Below are 22,026 nucleotides of genomic sequence, written 5' to 3'. Positions count from 1 at the left end.
TTTCGCTAAATAAAACCACACTCATTTTCATGTTTTTCGTTTAGTATTTTCTGTTCATTATTACTTGAATACACTCTACTTCTGACCCCTGCAGTTGTCATCCCTGACACCTATTTGTCTGTACACCTTTTTGTTTGCTTTTTCCCAGCTTGGTTTTTTTTTTACAATATCTAATCATTAATCCACCAAGAATTATTTACGCCATAAATATAGAGGAAACTACTATACCTCCTCATCGAAGGGTGGCAGATCTGCATCTCTGTCAGCCAGGCCCTCTTCCTCCGACTCTGCAGGGCTGTGGTCATCTGGGGAATGTCCGCTGGAAGGTAGCATGGAGGAAAGGTTGGAAGAAAGACTGGACATCGTTTTCCTGCCTTCCATTTCGTCCCGCAAAAAAGCCATCTGTTTATAATACCACAGTTTGGGTTCCTTTGCTTGTCTTGCTGCTGCTCCCGATTTTTGGCTTTTATTAGCTTTGTATGCTCTCCTGTATGTGCTTCTGAGGTTGGCAAGTTTATCCTTCACCATGTTGGCAGTGCATCCTGGCACCCAAGTTTGCATATAATTTGCTAGCTCTTCTAGTGCTGCCGCTCGTACCTCTTTATTGCAATATAAAGAGTGCTTTGAATTCCACAGGATGGGCGTGTCCTGGTATTTTTGAAGTAAGGCCTCTATAGATTCCTTGCTTTGTAGGAGGTCCATTGTAATTTTTCCCAAATTATATTTCTTTTTGAGTCTAGATTACAAAAACATAAACCACAGAAAAATAAATATTCCAAAGGATCAGCGTTGACCTTGATCTAATATGTGTCTTCAAATTTATTACCTATATCTAATTACAAACACAGTCTCTCTTGTTTAAACAATGATTGGCAGCTCGGCCGCATTGCTTGTACCAAACATTGATTTGCTAGATGCAGAGCCATTGTTCACATTGCAGTAAATATTTTAAATATATAAAATTAAACAATGCTTACAAATGACAGTTTTCATCTAGGCACTCTTTCATGTGTAAATCTCATGCCCCTGACAATGGATGACATAAAAGACACTTCCTAATGACCTCTGTACAACCAACACTTGAACAATACTTTGCCTGATCTGAATACACCATTCAAAAACTTGTCAATGAGGTACAGCATTGTTCACATCTCTATTTTGTGAGGTGTCCAAAAGCATTTGGATACCAAAATAACATTGTGGTACCCCATAGACAGAATAGCTTAAAAAGGGTGCAACCAACAGCCCAAACCCCCATCCCATGTGTCTACATTTTCAAGGCCTCTGCTGATCACATTTTTAATTTCCTTACCTTCCTGTCTCTCGCTCCTCGTTTCTCACGCTCGCCTAATTACCGCGTAAGATGCGTAATCACGGCGTAAACCTTTTAAACACTCCGCGTATTTATGAAACCCCGCCCTCGTCACCTTTGCGAGGCCCCTAATCAATGAGTTTAGGAAATATGGCGTTAACTGTGTATGTTCTGGATGCGCTCGAAGATTCTCCGCGTAACCGACGTAAACACGTTGTTTGCATTCTCTACACTCCGCGTATGTATTAAACGCCGCCCTCTTCTCCGCCCATGGCGTAAGAATTCATCTTTTCCACGCCCATAATCTCTGTGGGAAAGGAAAGATGGCGATGTCACACGAGCGGGCACGATGCTCTCATGCCACAAGTGAAGGGACAGAGGCAGGGACGTCCCGATCAAGGAAAAGAAGATATAAAGCCACTAATATGCGGTTCCAGGAAATGGTGGAGTTAGTTTACATCATGCGAAAGAAGGACTATGATGGTGAATTAGGGCCATACAAGACCCCTAACCGCCGAAAGGCACATATTATGGACAAGGTGGCGAGGAGAATGCAGAGGATGTTTGGGATCACCAGGTCCAAGGAACAGCTGAGGAAACGATGGTCAGACTTAAAATTGAGGGAGCCACATCAGATGAAGAAAATACTTAAAATTCTGCGTAAAAGTAAGTAAATATATATTGGGGTTGGGGGGGGGGGGGTGATTGTCTGCAATAATGTGTTGCCATGTATATTTCACCATCTGCCTCCTTGGCCTGCTTGTAATTTTAAAGACATGTTGTCATTTATTTTTTAGGACATAAATAACTACATATTTACAAACAGTGTTCTTAGTAAACAACGTAACATCACATAGTTTATCAGAAAGGCTCGGTTATTCCAGGAACAACACACCTGGACATGGCTCACTGGCCAAAAACTTTGTTTGTAAACATTGTGTAAAAGCTAGTTCTAGAAAAAAAAAGTATGAGAATGGGAAAGGCAAACAGGATACATTCTAAAAACAGTGGTACTAAAGCAGATGTTTTCACATCTGCAATGCAGAGCACCTGTGTCTCCACAAATAAAAAATGGGTTTTGGTAGGGTCTCCCAGAAATACAGTTTAGGGGGGACATCCATGTGTGTCACTTTGCTAAAAAGGGGCAGGATCAGAGCTTGCCATATAGAAGTAATTGCTAAATGTAGGTTTGGTGAAAGATAAAAGTAACTAAATGAAAGCATCTTCTAAGCAATGTGTGCGATTTATGCTCTCCAATATCTGTGTGCTGATGAGTCTACATTTTTTTTGTTTTATTTCAGGGGAAAGAAGTCGCCAGCATTTGGAGGAGGCAGAGAGGGCCAGACAAGGCCAAAATCTGCCATCTCAACATGTGGAGGAGGAGGAGGATGTGGAAGGAGAAGAGGATGTGGAAGGAGAAGAGGATGTGGAAGGAGAAGAGGATGTGGAAGGAGAAGAGGATGTGGAAGGAGAAGAGGATGTGGAAGGAGAGGAGGAAGGAAGAAAGGAGGAAGGAAGAGAGGAGGAAGAAGTAATTTTGGACTTAGAAGTCATAGCAGATGAAGGGCAAGTGGCGGAAGAACAATTTGGCGAATTGAAAGAAGGTGGATTGATGGATGAAGGAGGAGTCCAAGATGATGGGGAAGTGGTGGAAGAAGGAGGAGTGATTGAAGATGATGGGGAGGTGGTGGAAGAAGGAGGAGTGATAGAAGATGTCGAAGAGGTGGAAAGGAGAAGCCCATCAGGTCAGTGTCACCCTAGCTTGATTCAAAAAAACATATGTAGATAGGCCTCATCGAAAAATAATGTTGTAAATGCCTTTTTTTTTGTTGGTTTTAGGGGAGGAGGATGGTGTGCCAATATTTTCACGTGCAAGTGCTGCTATAATTATTCAGCAGGTAATGGAGTGCAGCACTGAAATGCACAATATGCGTGAAAGGATGTTTCTCATGGAACAGAATGTAACAAATGTGCTTTTGGAATGCAGCACGGAAATGGACAATATGCGGCAAAGAATGATGGTCATCGAATCTAATTTTAAGAACATTATTGACATGATGGGCCGTGTCAAAGACTGAAACACCCCCCGCCCATCCCCCGCCCCCACAAACATTTTTACAGTTTGAATAATGAATACGCCAAAATTTGAAGATACACACACAGTGTGCCAACATGTGCTATCTGCCATCACAGAATATCTAATGTCTGTGCTTTGTGGGTCCAACCCCCTCCTCCATCCTCAAGTAGTTGAGAGGAAGGGTTTGCTCCCACAAAACACAGACATTGATCACCCATGATGTCAGATAGCACATGTGGCCATTTGTCTGTTGAACCAATGACATTTGGCGAGTTTGCACTGAATGTGTGTATCTTCCAATTTTGGCGTGTTCCAGTGTGAAAGCACACCATGACTGACTGCTGTTGTGAGTTTTTATATTTTTGGAATAGGATTTTGTTACTTTTTGACCATGTTGAACATTTTGGGATACTATAAAGTTTAGACCATAAAGAATAAACAACGGTAAAAAATTTAAAATATATATATATAGAATTATAAATCTCTCTAATCACTGAATTTAGTGAAGTAGAGATTTGACTCCAAATTCTCACCTAAAAATTTAGTTTTAGAAAAACACACCAAAAACAAAAAAAATGTTAAAAAAATTATTGTTTTTTGTGCATAAAAAATATGCCCAAAAAAAAAATTAAGGCGCTAAACACCCCACCAAATATAATCTATATATATATATATATATATGTAAACAATAAATCTAACTATATTTGATAAAAAAAAAAGTGAACTTGTTAATAAATGTATAATCTGCATAATATTTTTGGTTGAATTACCTGAAAAAAAAAAAAAAAAAAAAAAAAATTTTTTTGACTCCTAAGTACAAAAGCAGGGAGTAATGAAAAAAATATAAAATAATTTTTGGGGTCATGAACAAGCAAAAATTAAAATACTTGACCTCAAAATTTACAAATGGAGTTGCTTATTATTTCTAGACTCAATACCCTGTTTGTAGATGAGTGAATACTGTGCAAAATGTGGTTAGTTACTAAAAGTGGAGAAATCAATTATGCATTACAATTGAAGAAGTTAGTTAGAGAACCAGGAAGACAGAGAAAAAGAGAAAAAGCATTAATGACAAACAACTGTATAAAGTCCAATGGTCTAATTATTTATTATTTGAGAGAATATTCCTTTCTTTGGGGGCCGAATTAGAAAGAAATATGATCTGGCATAGCAATGGCCCCCCGACCCATGAAGTACTCAACATATTTGTCGCGTACCTCACGAGCTGATTGGGGGGCCAAGCCAGCGCGACCAGTGTCCAGCCCGGGAAGGGGATCTGAGGGTAGTCTTGCCTCAGAACCGATGTCGGGTAGGTACGTCTGGGAGTGCCTGCGTAAAAAGTTGTGCAAAATGCAGCAGGCAAATACAACGGTGTCCAATTTATATTCCGCCAGATGTATCGATGTCCTGAACAGGCGGAACCGGTTGGTGAGTATCCCAAAGGCATTCTCGACTACCCTCCGAGCCCTGGCCAACCGAAAATTAAACACACTCCTCTCTGAGGTGAGGGTCCTCTGGGGAAAAGGCCGCATGAGGTGAGGACCAAGCCCGAAAGCCTCGTCCGCTAGGAACACAAACGGAAGTCCTTCCACATTATCTTCATCTGGTGGCAATGCCAGACCACCAGCTTGGAGACGATCATAGAAATCAGTCCGTGCGAACACTCCCCCATCAGACATCCGGCCGTTCTTCCCCACGTCCACATATAGAAACTCATACTGTGCCGACACCACCGCCATCAACACAATACTATGATAACCCTTGTAATTATAATAGTAGGACCCCGAGCGGGGTGGGGGCACAATGCGGACGTGTTTCCCATCTATTGCTCCACCGCAGTTTGGAAAATCACACCGCTGGGCAAATTGGGAAGCCACAGACTGCCATTCCTGTGGTGTGGAGGGTAGCTGTGGGGACAAACAAAAAAAGAGATTTAGTACTTTGTAACAAAAACATCCTACAAGCATCCTTGTGACAGTTCACAGTATTAAAATTGCATTAGAAAAATGTGCATGGAGAATTTGGGAAATGAAATATATAGGGCCACTTCATTAAGAGACTCCACAGCCCTCTGATGGGGACAATAAAAGTTTGAAGGGGGGGGGGGGGGGACACAAAAACCAAAAAGTCCTGTTTGAAAAAATGGCAAGGTGGGTTTGTCCCTAGGATAGCATGCTGGACAGGTTAATATTGGGTAAGGGACAAATATGCAGGTAGGCCAAGAATAAAACATGTAAAGCTGATATCAACATGCATAGGGAGAAAAGGTAACGTTAGTTAAACACACAGCATATCTGGGAAAATAAAAATAAAGTTAGTTGGCCACATTATTAGAGCCAGGAAACTTACCTTAATATACTCCTCATGCATAACTTTGATGATGGCAGCACACGTGTCCGGTATGATGACCCCAAGCGCCTGCGGAGAGATGCCTGTCGAGAACTTGAGGTCCTGCAGGCTCCTCCCAGTCGCCAGGTACCGCAACGTGGCAATAAGCCTCTGCTCGGCCGTGATGGCTTGGCGCATCACAGTGTCCTGCCTCGTGATATAGGGGGACAGAAGATCCAGCAGACGGTTGAATACGGGGTCCGTCATGCGGAGAAAATTCCTAAAGTCATTAGGATTATTCTCCTGGAGTTCCCTAAGCAGAGGCATATGTGAGAACTGGTCACGCTGGCGCAACCAATTCTTGGTCCAGAAACGCCTCCGCCCCCTGTTTCTGGCCAAAGTACTGGACAAATGAACATATCCAGCAGCCATCCCATAAACAGCACCAACTCGCGAAAATTGACGCTGCTGCTCCATCATGGCTTCAAACCGGCCGGCTGGTCAGTCAAGAACACACTGAAACAGAAAGCACTCGCAAATCCAGCACTACCTGCGACAAACGCGTGACAAACAGATACGAGCGCACAGGATGCAACTGCTAAAGCAGAAACAACCTGCTTGCCTATAGCCGAATGACAACTACGTTACCGCAAGCACACGCACTGAACCCGTGAATACACGCTGTCAAAGCCTGGAGACCGAGAAGCGCGAATCAGCTCTAACCAAACCTTCACTAACACGAGCAAACCCGTAACTAGCAAAAGAGGAACAGAGGGCGGCGCCATTAACTTTGGTCTTCCCCTTTATAGTGACGTCGTACGTAGTTTACGTGCACGCGTTCCGGTACGACGGGAATTTGGTCCGCTGGTGTGTACACGCCAGCGGAACAAAACACAAATCAGCCTTGTACGCCGGAAACTGTCGGGCAGACAGTTTCCAGCGCACAGATCCGGTCGTGAGTACAAGGCCTGAAAGTAGACATTTGAGTTAAAGCTACTAATTTGTTTGTACCAGTGAACATAGACGAAATGTGAGTAATTGCTGGAATAATTTAGAGAAAAAGTTTGAACAGATTTATTCTTATGGTATTAACAGTACACCAGAATAGCGTTGAACAGTTCTGGAGCCTAATTAATTCTTCTGATTTGTTATGGTGTGCAATGCAGTAAGATATAATGAATAATTAACAGTGAGAGACAGAGTGTGAAAATTATCCTGGTAGGCTTGTAACTTGTCTTATAGCCGATAATGTTTCCATAAGGTTTGTAATAAAACTGTCTTACTCATTGTATTACAGCACTTGTAACTACTGTTATTAGATAATCAGTCATTTTCCTAACTCGTGCCTAACAATATATGTTTAGTATTTTAATAAAGACTGTTCTGCGGCTTTAAACTGATTGTATTTTTATTTTTAATTAAAATAACGAACGTTACCCTTGCACAGAGGCGGCTCTAGGCTTTGTGAGGCCTTAGGCAAAACTTAGACATGAGGCCCCACTCACGGCCATAATGGGAAAAAGTATTACAGTCCTTGCATGAGGTGATTGGTCCCGCACATCCGCAGGCATTGCCATCATTCATCCTGATGCTGAGTTCTCCCCTTCGTCCGCCAGGCAAATTAGGCGGCCGCGAGGCCCCTGTGAGCGCAAGGTCTTAGGTGACCCCCTAATTTGCCTAATTAAAGAGCCACCTCTGCCCTTGCATAGGGCAGGTAAGTATATTGTTCAGAGCAACCCCGGACCTCCTCTTCTGGCGTAACCTGCTGGCACTGTCTACATTTCCTCTAATCAGAGTGCCCAGTTGCTATGGTGATACTTGTGTGGGTGTGCTCCCAAGTCAAGCTGTGTGCATTCATAGACACACACAGCGTGGCTTGGCCCTGCCCACTCCCTACTCACAGGATTTGATTGACAGCAGTAGGAGCCAATGGCTCATGCTGTTTTCAGTAAAGTCCATGAATGCAGGAAGAAAGCAGAGCGGGGCTGCCGGCAGGGACAGTGCTGGATAGAGAGTGGCATCAGGTAAGTGTTTTTAGGTGGGGGAGGTACAGACAGTGGAAGTTTTTTCACTAATGCAGGAAATGGGTAAAAACAACTTCTGTATTTAGATCCACCTTTTAAAGCCCATCCTCACCCCTTCTTTAACCTACCTCCTCCCAAAGACCCAAGTTCACACTGGGGCGACACGTCAGGCGGCTCAGCCGCCTGACGAGTCGGGTCCAATTGAATGCAATGGAACCGTTCTAATAGGAGCGACGCAAGTCGCTCCGACTTAGAAAAAGGTTCCTGTACGACTTCGGGGGCGGCTCGGGGCGACCTGCATTGACTTCTATACAGAAGTCGTTTTGCAAATCGCCTCTGAAGTCGTCCTCAGGACAACTTGCAGAGTCGCCCCCGAAGTCGTGCCGCTGCAGTGTGAACCGACTCTAAGGGACATATAGATTGCCGTTGCTGAAAAATGCAAGTTTCTTGGCTGTCATTGGTGTCCAGTGACTTGAACACCTTCAGCTACTCACTTGAAACCAGTATGCAGATCAGGAATTCTGACTTGGATAGCTGCATACGTGTTCCAGCTCATTGACAGCCAAGCACCTATAGTAGCAATTGTAGAAGACCAACAATAAGGGTCTACGTATACTGTATCTTCCCTGACAGATTTTCTTGGATTATATCCCAACTTTTGGAAACGTATTTTTTTCCTCATGTTGCTCAGATCATGCCAATGTCCATTTGAATATAAATACCTTTTTGTTTTTTATCTTTACAGGGCTGCTATGAACTCGTCACTGACTTCATGGAAACTAACATGGGAATCATTGCTGGGGTGGCTTTTGGAATTGCATTCTCACAGGTATAGACTTGTCCTGGAAGCCACTTTTCTTCTTTGCAATTTAAATATTTTGCAGGTAGTTGAATGTTTATTTGTGGAAATGAGTACAGTAAGAGACAATTGAATTTGTGTTACCACTTAAATGTAATGACTTGGTTAATTTGCCATTTAAAACCCATATATGAATGCAAAAGGCCATCAGGATGCAACAAGGCTATGCGACTTGATGGTGTGCACATCAGTCATAGATAAGGAACTGGGGTACAAAGGGACCTGGTTGAATGTGCAGCTGTGTCAGGATAATTAGGTCTTCCCCCTGCTTGCACTTTGTCAGGAATCACCTGTGTTTTATCTTCTTTATACTGGAAGACTAAAGTGTACAGCATATAACTTAATATTGTCTTATAGTCATCTTGTCCGGCACTCACATTGGTGTCTGTGCCCAAGGCAGGAGCTGAATTACTTTCAGCAGAAAACAAATGCATTGACTTTTGTACTCCCCTCTTGTTTTAAGACTATATTAAGAACCCAGACTTGTACATCTTTATACTGAATCTGTTAGAATGTACAATCTCTGCAATTCTGTGAACACACTTTACATTAACCACTTAAGACCCGGACCTTTAGGCAGCTAAAGGACCCGGCCAGTTTTTGCAATTCGACACTGCGTCGCTTTAACTGACAATTGTGCGGTCGTGCAAAATTGGCGTCCTTTTTTTCCCACAAATGGAGCTTTCTTTTGGTGGTATTTGATCACCTCTGCGGTTTTAATTTTTTGCGCTAAAAACAAAAATAGAGCGACAATTTTGAAAAAAAATCAATATTTTTTACTTTTTTCTATAATAAATTTCCCCCAAAAATATATAAAACATTATTTTTTTTTCCTCAGTTTAGGCCGATACGTATTCTTCTACCTATTTTTGGTAACAAAAAAATGCAATAAGCGTTTATTGATTGGTTTGCGCAAAATTTATAGCGTTTACAAAAAAGGGGATAGTTTTATTGTATTGAATTACCCTGCGAAGGCAACTTCATATGGACTGCGTTTTTTGTGTGGTGCTACTTTTGAGACACCTTACTATCCTTTCACACCAATGTGATTTCACTTCCTATGAGTGTCTGAGATAACTATTTTGTTTTCATATCAATTTATTTCGCTTGCTTTATATGTACTCACTCTGCTATCTAGGTACTATTTAGTATGTGTTGAGTTTCCTTGTTCACCAGAGTGGTTTAATTCTATATAATTTATTGTATCACCCCTACCTTGGGTCCCGACCAGTGAGGGTGTCCCAACGGTTAGGTATTTATTTCACCAGCGCCCTCTATCACACTTTTTATCCTATTGCACTATATTAATTTTAATATTTTGACTCAGAGGAGCAGCTTGTCACTTTAAGTAGGTTTATTCATTCACATTGTGAATAATTGCTATATACTTTATTTTCTTGGCGCGGAAACACAACCCACTCACATATCCTTCTATAGTGTGTACTTGTCCTAATTAAGATTGCTTATGCCTTGTACACACAGTCGGACTTTTGACCATGCAAAAGTCTGCCGTGAGTCTGCCGGAAGTCCGAAGGAAAGAAAGAGAACAGGTCCTCTATCTAATGTCCGTCGGACTTCGGACAAAAAAAGTCAGATGGAGGCTACACACTGCCTGACTTTCCGAGAAAAAAGCCAGTCAGACTTTTTTTCTCGGAAAGTCTGCCTGTGTGTACGAGGCAAGTGTCACTTATGTCTGCTGCTTTGTGCCTCTGCCACCAGCATGAATCACTTCTGACACGTTTTCCTGACGCCAAGAGAAAAAAGGTCACAGTGGAGGAAACTTCAGCAGATTGACACTCTCAGCTTTGTTCCTATGTGAAGGGGGTATGTCCCTTCCCTCCAATCAACTGTCAGAGCTCTACTCGCTGAGTGTGACTTAAGCTCTCTCCGCCCCCTTTTTTTCTGAATTCTCAGGCAAACTTTATAAATCCTTAGAGCTGTAGAGAAGAGAAAACTGCAGATACAGTTACAACTTATGTAGGAGGATTTGTTTCATCTTTCTGCATCACCCGAGGGACACACAATTGGGCCTTTGCCTGGCCAAATCACATTGGAAGAAAAATAGAACATGTTCTATATGTAAACTCCAATGGAATTCATCGGAATTTCCGATGAAAAAAACTCTGATGGGGCATACACACGATCGGACACGAAAGTCCATCAGACCAGCGCATTACTTTGCCCAGGGGCCCGTGATGCTATTAAGACGGCCCTGTTCATAGTACATTGTCATCCAGGTGCGTTGAGGTGCTGTTTAAAATAAATTGCACCCCAGTGCACCATCACGTGTAACATTCTTTATCACAATGCAATACACTCAGAATACAGCAATTATAATAATTCTCTTTCTTTTCTTGCATAGAGACATCCTAAAATATTTCCTGCTGAATATATACAAGGATAGATGTGACAGAGCAAGCCCAGGGTTTTTAGCTTCCGAGATACAAATCAAATTGTTAGGCAGTACTTTGTTCTGACAGAGTAAACTGAGTTCAGTAACTGCTGGAAAGGTATTTTTGTCTTTTTTTTTCCTTTAGAAGGCAATTAGACTTTCCACTTCCCTAAGTCCGGAAGGAGGGTTAAAGAGGTGATTTTTGTGGGCTATAATAAAAACCCAATTTATAACATAAAGGTAGAAAATAAATTACCTGCTGGTGTGGATTAATGGTAAATCTGGTGCACTCCACCCACCATAGTACTTGGCTACTAGTTTTGTACCTCCTTGCCGTGCTAGCTGTGTGATTACCCTGCAGGCGTTAAGGAAATCAAGAGAAATATTGACTCGAAGTAGGAAATGTGTTTGGTCATGCATTCAATATTGATCCTTGTACAGCTGGGGGACGGAATCTGCGATCTCTGGTGTCCACATTATCCATCACCAGGGTGGAAGACGAACATTGTCCTCTTCTGTAATTGTTTAACAGATGTTCAATAGACTTCTGAGATGGTTATTTATAGATCAGATCTATATGAGCTTCTATTGTCATATCTCTCCTACCAACATAGTAGGCAGTGTTGACTCACAGTTTAAAAATTACCTGAAGGCTATAAACAGCATGGGCCACAATTTCTTAGGCCTTGTACAGACGAGCGGATATCCGATGAAAACGGTCCGCCGGAACGTTTCCATCGGACATTTCTGCTCCGGATTTTGATCTGATGGCTGTACACACCATCAGATCAAAAACATACGCGGCGACGTGCGCGACCCTGGAAGGTAAATACTTCCACACATGCGTCGAATCACTTTGACGCATGCGAGGGATGGGGATCGGTCGGACTTATCCGGTGAGTCTGTACAGACGACCGGATAAGTCCGACGGACAGGTTTCCAGCAGATAGATTTCTTAGCATGCTTTTTGTTTTTACAAATTTATTCTTTTTAAATTGAATAAATTGCAAAATAAAAAAATAATGTTGTTTGTTTGTTTTTCTATTTCCAGTCAGCAGGTGTGGCTGAATGCACATTTTCACATTTTTCACAATAGTCTTACCTATGCCCCTGAAAAAAAAGCCTGCTGTTTACAGAATTCAAAAGCTCAAGCTTAAATTTATACGCACAGCCAAACAAGAAGGGTGACTCATTCACCTCTCTTCCCCACCCCCTGCCTGTTCTGTGCATACAGCTGTGTACCAACCTTCACACAAAGGAAGTTTTATAGAAAACTGATTTTTGCTGTGCTCTTTTTAGAAAATCAATAATACACTATGAATATAGTGTCATAAGTGCTCCCTGTAATTTATTGTTTATTTGCAAAACTATCAGGGACGAATCAGTCTCACGACTCAAAGATACTCTAGTGAATCCGTGGGATCCGTTCAACCTGATCTATACCTTTCCTCCTTTAAGTTCTTCCTTGTCCTCAGAAGAGAGGTGGAGGGCATTCTGGTGATGCTTATTGCACTGAGCTGGCCCAAGCAGATGTGGTACTTGGACCTCATCAGACCCTTGGCAGACTCCCTGTGGACTTTCCTATGTTGCCTGGATCATCTGTTCCTAGCACCGGTTTACCACCCTGCTTCTTGATTATTGGCTGTTATTGCCTGGCTGTTGAAGCCTAGGTCCCAAAAAACATGGGCGTACCTGATTCTGTTATCCCCTACACTTCTCAAAGTTAGGAATCAACTTCTCTCAGAATCAACCTTCTGCACCTAGAAACATGGTGCAAGGCAGGAAGTTCTCAACCCAGGAAATGCCTGATGGGGGGGGGGGGGGGAACTTTCTTGAGACCTCAGACCTCCTTTCTTCCCAAGGTGGTTTGTTCTTTCACTTTACCCAGGACATTGTTTTATCCCATCCCTGTCCTGCTCCAAGACATTCCAAATGGATTCCCCAATCCACACATTCGAGGTGCTACTGTATTCTGACAGCAGGGACTCCTCCGCTCTCAGAATACACAATATTTCCAACATTCCCATTCAAGAAGAGTTGAGGACTAGGTCAAATCCTCTCGAAAAGGAACAGCCATAGATAGACCGAAATTAAGCTGGGCCTTCCTGAACCAGACTAATTTTGATCCACCTATGGCCAGCTTTGGAATTGCAATGCTGCCTCCTGGTCCTCTGTTCACTCCTTCATTCGGTTTTACCAGATGGATATGTAGGCCTCATCTAATGTCATCTTGGCTTGTAAGGTTCTTAAGGTGGCTCTGTAAGCCTTACTGGGCCCTCTGTGTTTCTTGTTTACTTGCGGGCCTGTTAGCGTTTTAGTTTGTTGTGTTGCCCATTCATCAGTTGGAATGCTTTTGGAAGTCCCAGCATCGTATAGTTAAATCTAGCTAGTGTTCCTTAATGAATAATTAGGAAAACATGATTTTTGATTTATTGTTTCCTTGGGGGTTCATTATAAGATACAGATCCCACCCCTCTGTTCTTATAATCCACTCGTAATATTTATTTTCCACAAAACTAAAGCATGGTGGAAATAGGAGTTATACTTGACTGTTTTACAGCTTTGCTTGCTAGTGTCCTTTCTCATGTAAGCAGCAACATAACCCAGTGGGAATGTACCCACATTCCTTAAATTCTGTTTAATAAGTTTAGGACTGGTTAGATGTTTTGATGTTTATACATTTTTTTAAGACTTGCCTTTTTTGGAATAAAGTGATGCAGTTGTAATCTCAACATACAAGATAATACATAAAACATCAAATGGAAGTGCTAAAGTACAGAAATAAAGTGCCAATATATACAGTACTCAATATTAAAAACAGTCCAAAGTGCTGGTGTGCAGAAAAGTGCTTAAAAAGCTTTATGCAATGCCTCTTTAGAGCTGTAATGCGTATTCTGTGCAATATCAATTTATTCCAGTCCCTTTATAAGTGTCCACTTGTGCCCCCAGTGGAGTGCAAACTCACTCAGTTATTGACCCCCTAGGCTTATGCCGAAGGATAGTCAGTGGGAGCTTTAAAACACAGCCCTGTTACTCAAGATGAATCTTCAATTCTCACACTTGTTCCCATTATCCAGGGAGAAAACCAGGAAAGAGATCTCATAGGGTAATCTTTTAATAGTCGAATTTGGTTAAAACAGTTACTATCACAATTTTCAGCGCCCACCCCAGGACTCTGAATGATCTACTAATATGTGGTCTGGGAATGCCGCTGCTCCAATCTGCATAGGAGCCGGCATGCATTCCTCTGGGTAAGTGTTCCAGTAGGCGGAAGCAGCGTAGCCATAATTCCCGCTTCTACGCATTTCATCACTTTCTGCACTTTAGGACTTCCATGTGATGTTTTATTTATTTTGTATGTTGAATTCATATTGAAATCAGAAGGTTGGTATGGTAAGGGTAGCCTTTTTTCTTTTCTCTTGTTTTTTCTTTATTTACATGCACATGGTACAATATACGCACCATTAAGGCAGCAGCTACCCAGGGGTTCACATTACATGTTGCACATTTGAGCAAAGTACACCTATTTATACACCATTGCGTGGATATGTTTTATTATTACAAACATGGAATATATTTCTGCAATGAAAATATGATTATGTTCCCAGATTAACCGTTTTGTAAACTGCATAGTCCATTTATAGCCGACTGTCGTAGGTGATTTTAGAAAATGAGAGGAACCAGAGCATACATCCACCCAATACTAGGATTCTAGTTATTATTCCATATATGTGGGCTACATTACCATAATGTTTCTTCAGTTTGCCTCCACCCCATAACACATAATATCATTGTCTTACTTTATCTTTGTAATAGAAAGTAGGTAAACAATGGTGGGTGATTCAGCCATTCATGCAACCTCCACCCATAGCCAAACTATCTGTTTTAAGTAAGCAAACTCAGACACAAACTATAATATGGTTTCCAGAGCAAACTCCAGTGACCTGGAAATGTCTTAACTGGTTTCTTTCTTTGCCTTCACTATAATGCCTTTTATGAGGTCTCTGGGCTCTTATGATTGCCATAAATTCTTATAAAGATGCTATAAAAACACATTTGATCACTTAGTTATCCAAGTTATTTATATCAAATAGCTGTGATAAATTATTACAAACATTACATGATAATATTCTAAAGAAAGCACCAGATTTATAGATGATAGAGAAAATTGATGATATTTATTGAGATTAGGTGCCTAATGTATGTATTATGCTTCTTCCCTCCAGCTGATTGGAATGTTGCTGGCATGCTGTCTTTCCCGGTTCATCACTGCAAATCAGTACGAGATGGTGTAACACGGTAAATTTGGATTTGTGCTTTTATCAAGGCGCCTCTTGCTTCCACCTTCACTTACAAGCTCCAAATCACATTTGCTTTTAAATTGCTGAAGCGAATGCTGTGATTTCAGGCTAATCAATTTCAGCTGGTAATAACATCTCTCTGCTTATTGGCGTGTGAGATGCTTGCACATACAACTCATACAAATCACGTATTAATGGCTTCTCTTCTCCAATTGTATGAGGCTGATCAGACAATTAAAGGAGAATTTCAGCCTGTGCCAACAATACAGACATTACAAAGCTACCACATTGTAATATAGGTTGTTAATTAAACGTAACTGTAAAAAATAAATAATTACACCTCAGGGAAGGCATTGTTGTTGTTACCTGCAGCCTTCTTTCCTGAATCGGCTCTGTTTCTCTTCACTTTTTTTCTATCTTGATGGAATTTAAATGTTCTTAACCTACAACTTTTACAGGTCTGAGGGATCACAAACCAGTTACCAGAGATGGGTTAACTTCCTATCTTAATGCCTAGTACACACGACCGGGATTCCTGACGGGAAAAGGTCAGTCGAAAATCCCAAGGGGAAAACCGAGAACCTGCTCTCTACTTTTTCCCCCGTACAGACGATTGGTTTTCCCGTCGGGGAAAACTCAGATGGGAGCTTTTCCTTGGGAATTCCGACCATGTTAATGCTTTTTCCCCACAGGAAAACTGACAAAAATGGCTGGGTTCTGCTACACATGGTCGGGTTTTCTGACGGTAAAAAGTTTGACGGGAATCCCGGTGGGAAAAAAGAGAAATGCTCTGTACACACGACCGGGTTTTCCGATGGGAAAACTACGAGGAGAGCTTTTGGCCGGGAATCCCGGCCGTTTGTATGCTCCCTCGCAGTTTTTCCAAAGGGAAAACTGCCAAACCCACCGAACAAAATAAAAGAGAACCAGCTTTCTTTTTTTTCCCGCCTGGATTCCCGTCAGAAAACCCAGGTGTGTGTACCAGAAACTGGACATTTTTGGCAGTTTTACTGTGGGGGAAAAACTCCGATTGAGCATAAACACGGAAGGGATTCCAGAGGAAAAGCTCTCATGGGAGTTTTCCCGATGGGAAAACCAATCGTCTGTACGGGGGAAAAACAGAGAGCAGGTTATCGGGTTTTCCGACGGACCTTTTCCCATCGGGAATCCTGGTCGTGTGTACTAGGCAAGCTGATTATTTTTTTTTTTTTTTTGTCTGGCGGGTTTGGCAGTTTTCCCATCAGAAGAACTGCTAGGAAGCATACACATGGCGGGGAATCCTGGCCAAAAGCTCTCCTCGCAGTTTTCCCGTAGGAAAACCTGGTCGTGTGTACAGGGCATAAGATATTAATGTAGGTGATCTGGTTTCTGGACAGGTGGCTATGGTCTCCTTAGCTTGTAGGGCAATGTAACAAAAAATTAAATTGAAGAGCCACACCTCTGCTAAAAGGTCCAGATACAACTTTATTCCTAAAAAGGTCAGGGGGGGGGGCAATTGGAAGATATAAGACAACTGCCAGCTGTGCATGCATGATCTAGCCACTGAAGATTGTTCTTATGAACAGTCATTCTATAAACATTTAAGACTGCATTTAGGATTGCCACTTTTTCTTCGAGCCAAACCTGAGCACTTTAGTGGTGCACGGTGAAAAAAAAATGTTAGTATACACTTTAGGATTGTAACAGACCAGGGACAACTTTGGGCACTCCAAAAAGAATAGTAATGTGGCACACATAGTGCCCCCTCACCCTAATGTCAAGCCCTTTTCAGAGCCACAACCTGAATGTTTCCGGGTTTCAGGTGGACTGAAACCCGGACACATGATTCAAAACCTGGACTGTCCGAGTGAATCCTGGACAGGTGGCAAGCCTATCTGCATAGGACACAAATGTGTTATCTGCTTATGTAGAGGGGAGCAGGACAGCTGCAGGCACCAGCTTGTTCTGAGAGCAAAAAAAGCAATCCTTCCCCTTCAATCGATCCTTCCCTATTCGACTTTCACGCATCAGTGGACATGCAGACATAAGAATGTTGCCTAATTCCATCCATAAACAAACAACTTTAATGTTGGCAACTAAATTATAAAAAAAAAAGTGCCAGTTGCTGTTTGAATTGTGGGAGGAAACTAGGGAACCAGGAGAAAATGCATGAAATTACAAGTCAGACTCCAGGCAGATACTGGCCTACCCAGGGAGTCAGTGGCACAGATTCAGGTAGATCCGCGCAATATTTGCGTGGGCAAAGGGCAACGATTTTTGCTCTGCGCCCACGCAAATATTTCGATTTGCCCGCGATTCACGGAGCAGTAGCTCCGTAAATTGCGCGGGCGCTATGCTAATTAGCCCTGCGTAAGGGCGCCTAATGTAAATGATCCCGCCGGGGGCGGGAATCATTTAAATTAGGCGCGCTCCCGCGCCGAGCGAACATCGCATGCTCCGTCGGGGAAACTTTCCCGACGTGCATTGCGGCAAATGACGTCGCAAGGACGTCATTTGCTTCTAAGTGAACGTGAATGGCGTCCAGCGCCATTCACGAATCACTTACGTAAACAACGTGAAATTTAAATTTCACGAGCGGGAAGGGCGGCTATACTTTAGCATTGGCTGCTCCTACTATGAGAAGGAGCAGCCTTACGCTAAAGTCGCCGTACGGAAACTCCGTAACTTGCGTGCGCAGGGCCCGCGCAACTTTTGTGAATCGGTGGTAGTATGCAATTTGCATACTATACGCCGATCACAATGGCCGCGCCCCCTAGCGGCCAACGCAAGAATGCAGCCTGAGATATGAAGGCATAAGGAGGCTTATGTCTGTCATATCCTAGGCTGCAGTCCGCGTAGCGATGTTCCTGAATCAGGGGCATTCGCTACGCGGGAGCAAAACAGCTATTGCGCCGCGCAACCTATGGTTGCGCAGGCGCAATAGCTTCTTGAATCTGGGCCAGTATGTATATGGCACTCAGTATGCAAACTCCCCTTTTGCTTGAATGCGTTACAATGCCTTTATTATTTACATCCAGCTTTTCCGGTGTTGCTTTCTGTTTATAAGGTTATAAATTCTGTGTTAAAGTGCCTCTAAAGCGACAATGCTTTTTTTTTCCCCAACAGAGGAAAATTCCAAATTTTATACAATGTTTACCAGAATAGGAGGTGAGGGGAACATTTTCCAGTTGGGACAATTGATTCAGTGGATATTTCCTCCTTCCTTCCTAAATTTCCTCTAGTATGACACACAAAAAAAGCCCAAAGGGATTTTAGACACTCCCTACTCTATCCCAAATAAACAATTGTTGGCTTCAGATATATATTTTTTTTAAATTTTTTTTTTAATATATAACTTCTGCTATTCAGGTGGTTGGGATGCCATATGCCATTGGTAAAATAATCCTTACAACAAGTATTGCCTTTGTGAGAATAGACAGCATGGGCTGGTTTCATTGTAAACATTCTAGCACACTGTACTTGCATACCTAATGTTTTATTTTATTTTTTTCTCTAGGGGCCAGCAGTTTCTACATCAGGAGCTGAGAGAATTATGAAGGATTTTACAGAATGTTAGAGCACACAACACATCCACCAACCACTCTGTGTTCCCATTTTGTAGTGTAACCATCTGTTCCAGTACAGCTGTGCCATGAAGAGTAGCCTCTGTAGTGTCTAACTGCAAACTTCCTCCTGGGGAAGGCTTTTCGTATGATGGCACGCTACTATGTGTGTTCTTTAGTCATACTGTAGTTGTAAAGTTCCTATGATAATCCATTAACTGCCTCGACCTGGCTGTGCATGCAGTGGCTGATACAAAGGGACAACAAAGTCCTTACCAATGGTTTATTAAATGTTTCACATTTATATAAATCAGTACATGGAAATCAAATATAGCGTATCTAATCTTTTATATATATATATTTATTTACAAGGCATACTTATTTTTTTTATTTTGCCGTACACCACATACAGATAAAACAATAAGAAGAATAAATCTGTGATATGATAATACTTGAAGAGTAATGTTGAGATATGTTGTGCTTTGAATAGGATTCTAGGGGCCCCTACGAGGGCCGCAGTCTGGATCCTAACTCTGTGCTGTATGCCTAATGCTTATGATCTTTGTCTAGTGAATTTTTTTGCTTCAGATTCCAAGAACGTGTTTCACTGTTACTAAGCTGTTGTTGCTTACTGTGAAGGCAGTATAATGATGCTTTTTTTAAATTATCTTTAGTGTACAACTAAACTTATTCGTGCTGTCATGCCTATTTCTTTCCTCTCCTCCTTGCTAATGTTCCCTGCTTTCTTTTTTCCCCCATGATGCTTTGGAAGTGCACCAACCAAATGTTATATTCAGAACAGGACTGAAGATTAGGGAAGAAGAGAAGTCGAAAAATGTTCAAACATTTTAAAACAGAAATAAATTAAAACTGATTTTTTTATAATGTCTCCATCTAGCATGCTGAGAATAAAATGCTTTGATATTGTGAGCATTTGTGATATACATATTAATAAACTGAACTACGACAGATATTGGATTTTCTTTAGTATGAGGTTGAATATCACTCTTTGTTGGCAGTATTTTTGTCATTATGTATTTACTACGTGCCTTATGGATCAGTGGGGTTAATTTGATAAAGACGTAGAGACTTGCCAAATTGAATTTTCACGGAGTATAGTAACAAACAAAAAATAGTTGTAAGCTGGCTTCCTTGTATAACCCCTTCTCTACCCAGCATGCTTTGGTTTTTACTGGTTTCTTCAGATCTGCTTGATAAAGCTAAACAATTTTTTACTGCCCTTCGCATCCACCCTAGGCTGTTTTAGGGGTGGCCCACCCTTGGTTCCTGCTGCAGGTGCCTCCTGTTGGTGATACAGCACATTTGGAGAATTTTGTGGGACCGGATTGCTCCACAGCCTTGTGAGACAGGTTCACCAGATACTTTCCCTTGTTCTACCCTTAATCAGATTAATGTGCTTAGCAGTGCAGCTACATTTTGTGTTCCTCGATCCAAAACTTTGGATGCTTCACTGGAGTGGTGTCAATCAGAAGATCCTTAGAACCATGTTCTGTGCTTAGGGTTATACAGGTTCTGAAGAGTTCTTCTGTCAGATCCCAGAGGCACTTTCTGTTACGGCGATAGGTTTTCTCCAACCTACTTTTTTTGGTGTCCCTTCCACTACCCGGGGGTGTGATCATGGAAGTCCTTTGGGGGTGTAGAAGCTGCCAGTCCAATATTCATATTCTCTACATTTACATTATTGCCATAGTAATAGATGACAATGATAATATAAAAATAACATCTCAGGGTTCCAGAACTCCTATCCACCTTCTCATGTATCCCCTTGGAAGTTTTCAGTCTCTCCTGTCTTGCAGTCAGTCAGACTAAAGCCCTGTACACACGACCGGGATTCCCCGCGGTATAAAGTCCACCGGGAATCCCGACGGGAAAACCGAGAACCTGCTCTGTAACTTTCCCTGTGTACAGCACTGGGTTTCCCGTTGGGAAAACTGCGGGGAGAGCTTTGGCCGGGAACCCCGGCCGTGTGTATGCTCCCTCGCAGTGCTTCCCCATAAGAAAAATTGCAGGGTTTAAAACCTCTGGGAATCCCAGCAGGAAAATAGAGAGCAGGTTTTCTATTTTCCCACCGGGATTCCCGGCAGTTTTCCTGTTGGGAAAACTGCAAGGAAGCATACACACGCCCGGTTTTCCCGGCCAAAAGCTCTCCTGGCAGTTTTCCTGGCAGGAAAACCGGTCGTGTGTACGAGGCTTCGGAGTTGTTTCTCTTGGTAGTTCTGAGTTGTAAACAGGCCCAACTCCCCCTTGTCACTGGTTGTTACCCACTCCTTAGTTGTACTGCTTTTGGATGTCCTGACCATATCTGAATGCCTGTGTTTCTAACTGTAGGGGGGCGGGGCTGGACGTGTGACGTCATTGATCGTGTTTCTCTATATCAGGAAACACACGATCAATGACAGCGCCACCGTGAAGAACGGGGAAGCTGTGTTTTACACACAGCTCTCCCCGTTCTTCAGCTCCAGGGACCGATCGCGGGACTCCAGTGGCGATCGGGTCCCGCGGCCGCGGAGCTTCGGACCAACCCACGGCGGGGCACTTAAATAGGACGTACAGGTACGTGCTTGTGCCCAGCCGTGCCTTTCTGCCGACGTATATCTGCAGAAGGCGGTCCTTAAGTGGTTAATGGACATTAGGGCCAGTTCACACTACATGCAGTCCTGTGTGTTTTTGTTCTGCATCAAAAACGCATGGAAAGTAGGTTATATAGGGCCAAATCCTCAAATTTCCTGCCTAACTTAACTTTTCCCATTTAAGTTACACTGACTTAAAATTTCTACCTAAGTGCCCGATCCACAAAGCACTTACCTAGAAATTTCAGGCCGTGTAACTTAAATGTCTCCGGCGCAAGGCGGTCCTCTTCTGCAAGGGGCGATGACAATTTAAATGAGGCGCGCTCCCGCGCCGGCCGTACTGCGCATGCTCGTGACGTCATTTTCCCGACGGGCAGCGCGCGAAATTACGTTACGTCGGGCTTTGTGGATTGCGATGGGACAATAAAGTTGCGTCAGGTAAAAAAAAAGTTACGCGCCGGGAAAAAAAATTCAAAATTTAAAAAAAAACGCGGCGATCGAAAAAAAGATCTGTTTTTACAAGGTGTTACTAGTTTACACTTTGTAAAAGCAGAACTAATTTTACGTATGCAAACGTAAACTTACGCAGAAAACACAAAG

General features: G+C 42.5%; 1 protein-coding gene across 1 annotated transcript in view; it reads left to right on the top strand.

The window, feature by feature from the left end:
* The window catches only part of TSPAN7 (tetraspanin 7), a 189,519-nt gene extending 169,713 nt beyond the window's left edge, over positions 1-19,806 (top strand). The window contains exons 6-8 of the mRNA XM_040338117.1: positions 8,487-8,570; positions 15,219-15,291; positions 18,790-19,806. Coding sequence (XP_040194051.1) covers positions 8,487-8,570; positions 15,219-15,287 — 153 coding nt within the window. The 3' untranslated portion in view covers positions 15,288-15,291; positions 18,790-19,806. The remainder of the gene's footprint in view (positions 1-8,486; positions 8,571-15,218; positions 15,292-18,789) is intronic.
* The last annotated feature ends 2,220 nt before the right edge of the window (positions 19,807-22,026 follow it).

The sequence above is a fragment of the Rana temporaria genome, chromosome 2 (assembly GCF_905171775.1).
Source record: "Rana temporaria chromosome 2, aRanTem1.1, whole genome shotgun sequence".
NCBI lineage: Eukaryota > Metazoa > Chordata > Amphibia > Anura > Ranidae > Rana > Rana temporaria.
Note: the sequence above shows the minus strand (reverse complement) of the source record. Positions and strands in the feature narration are given on the sequence as shown.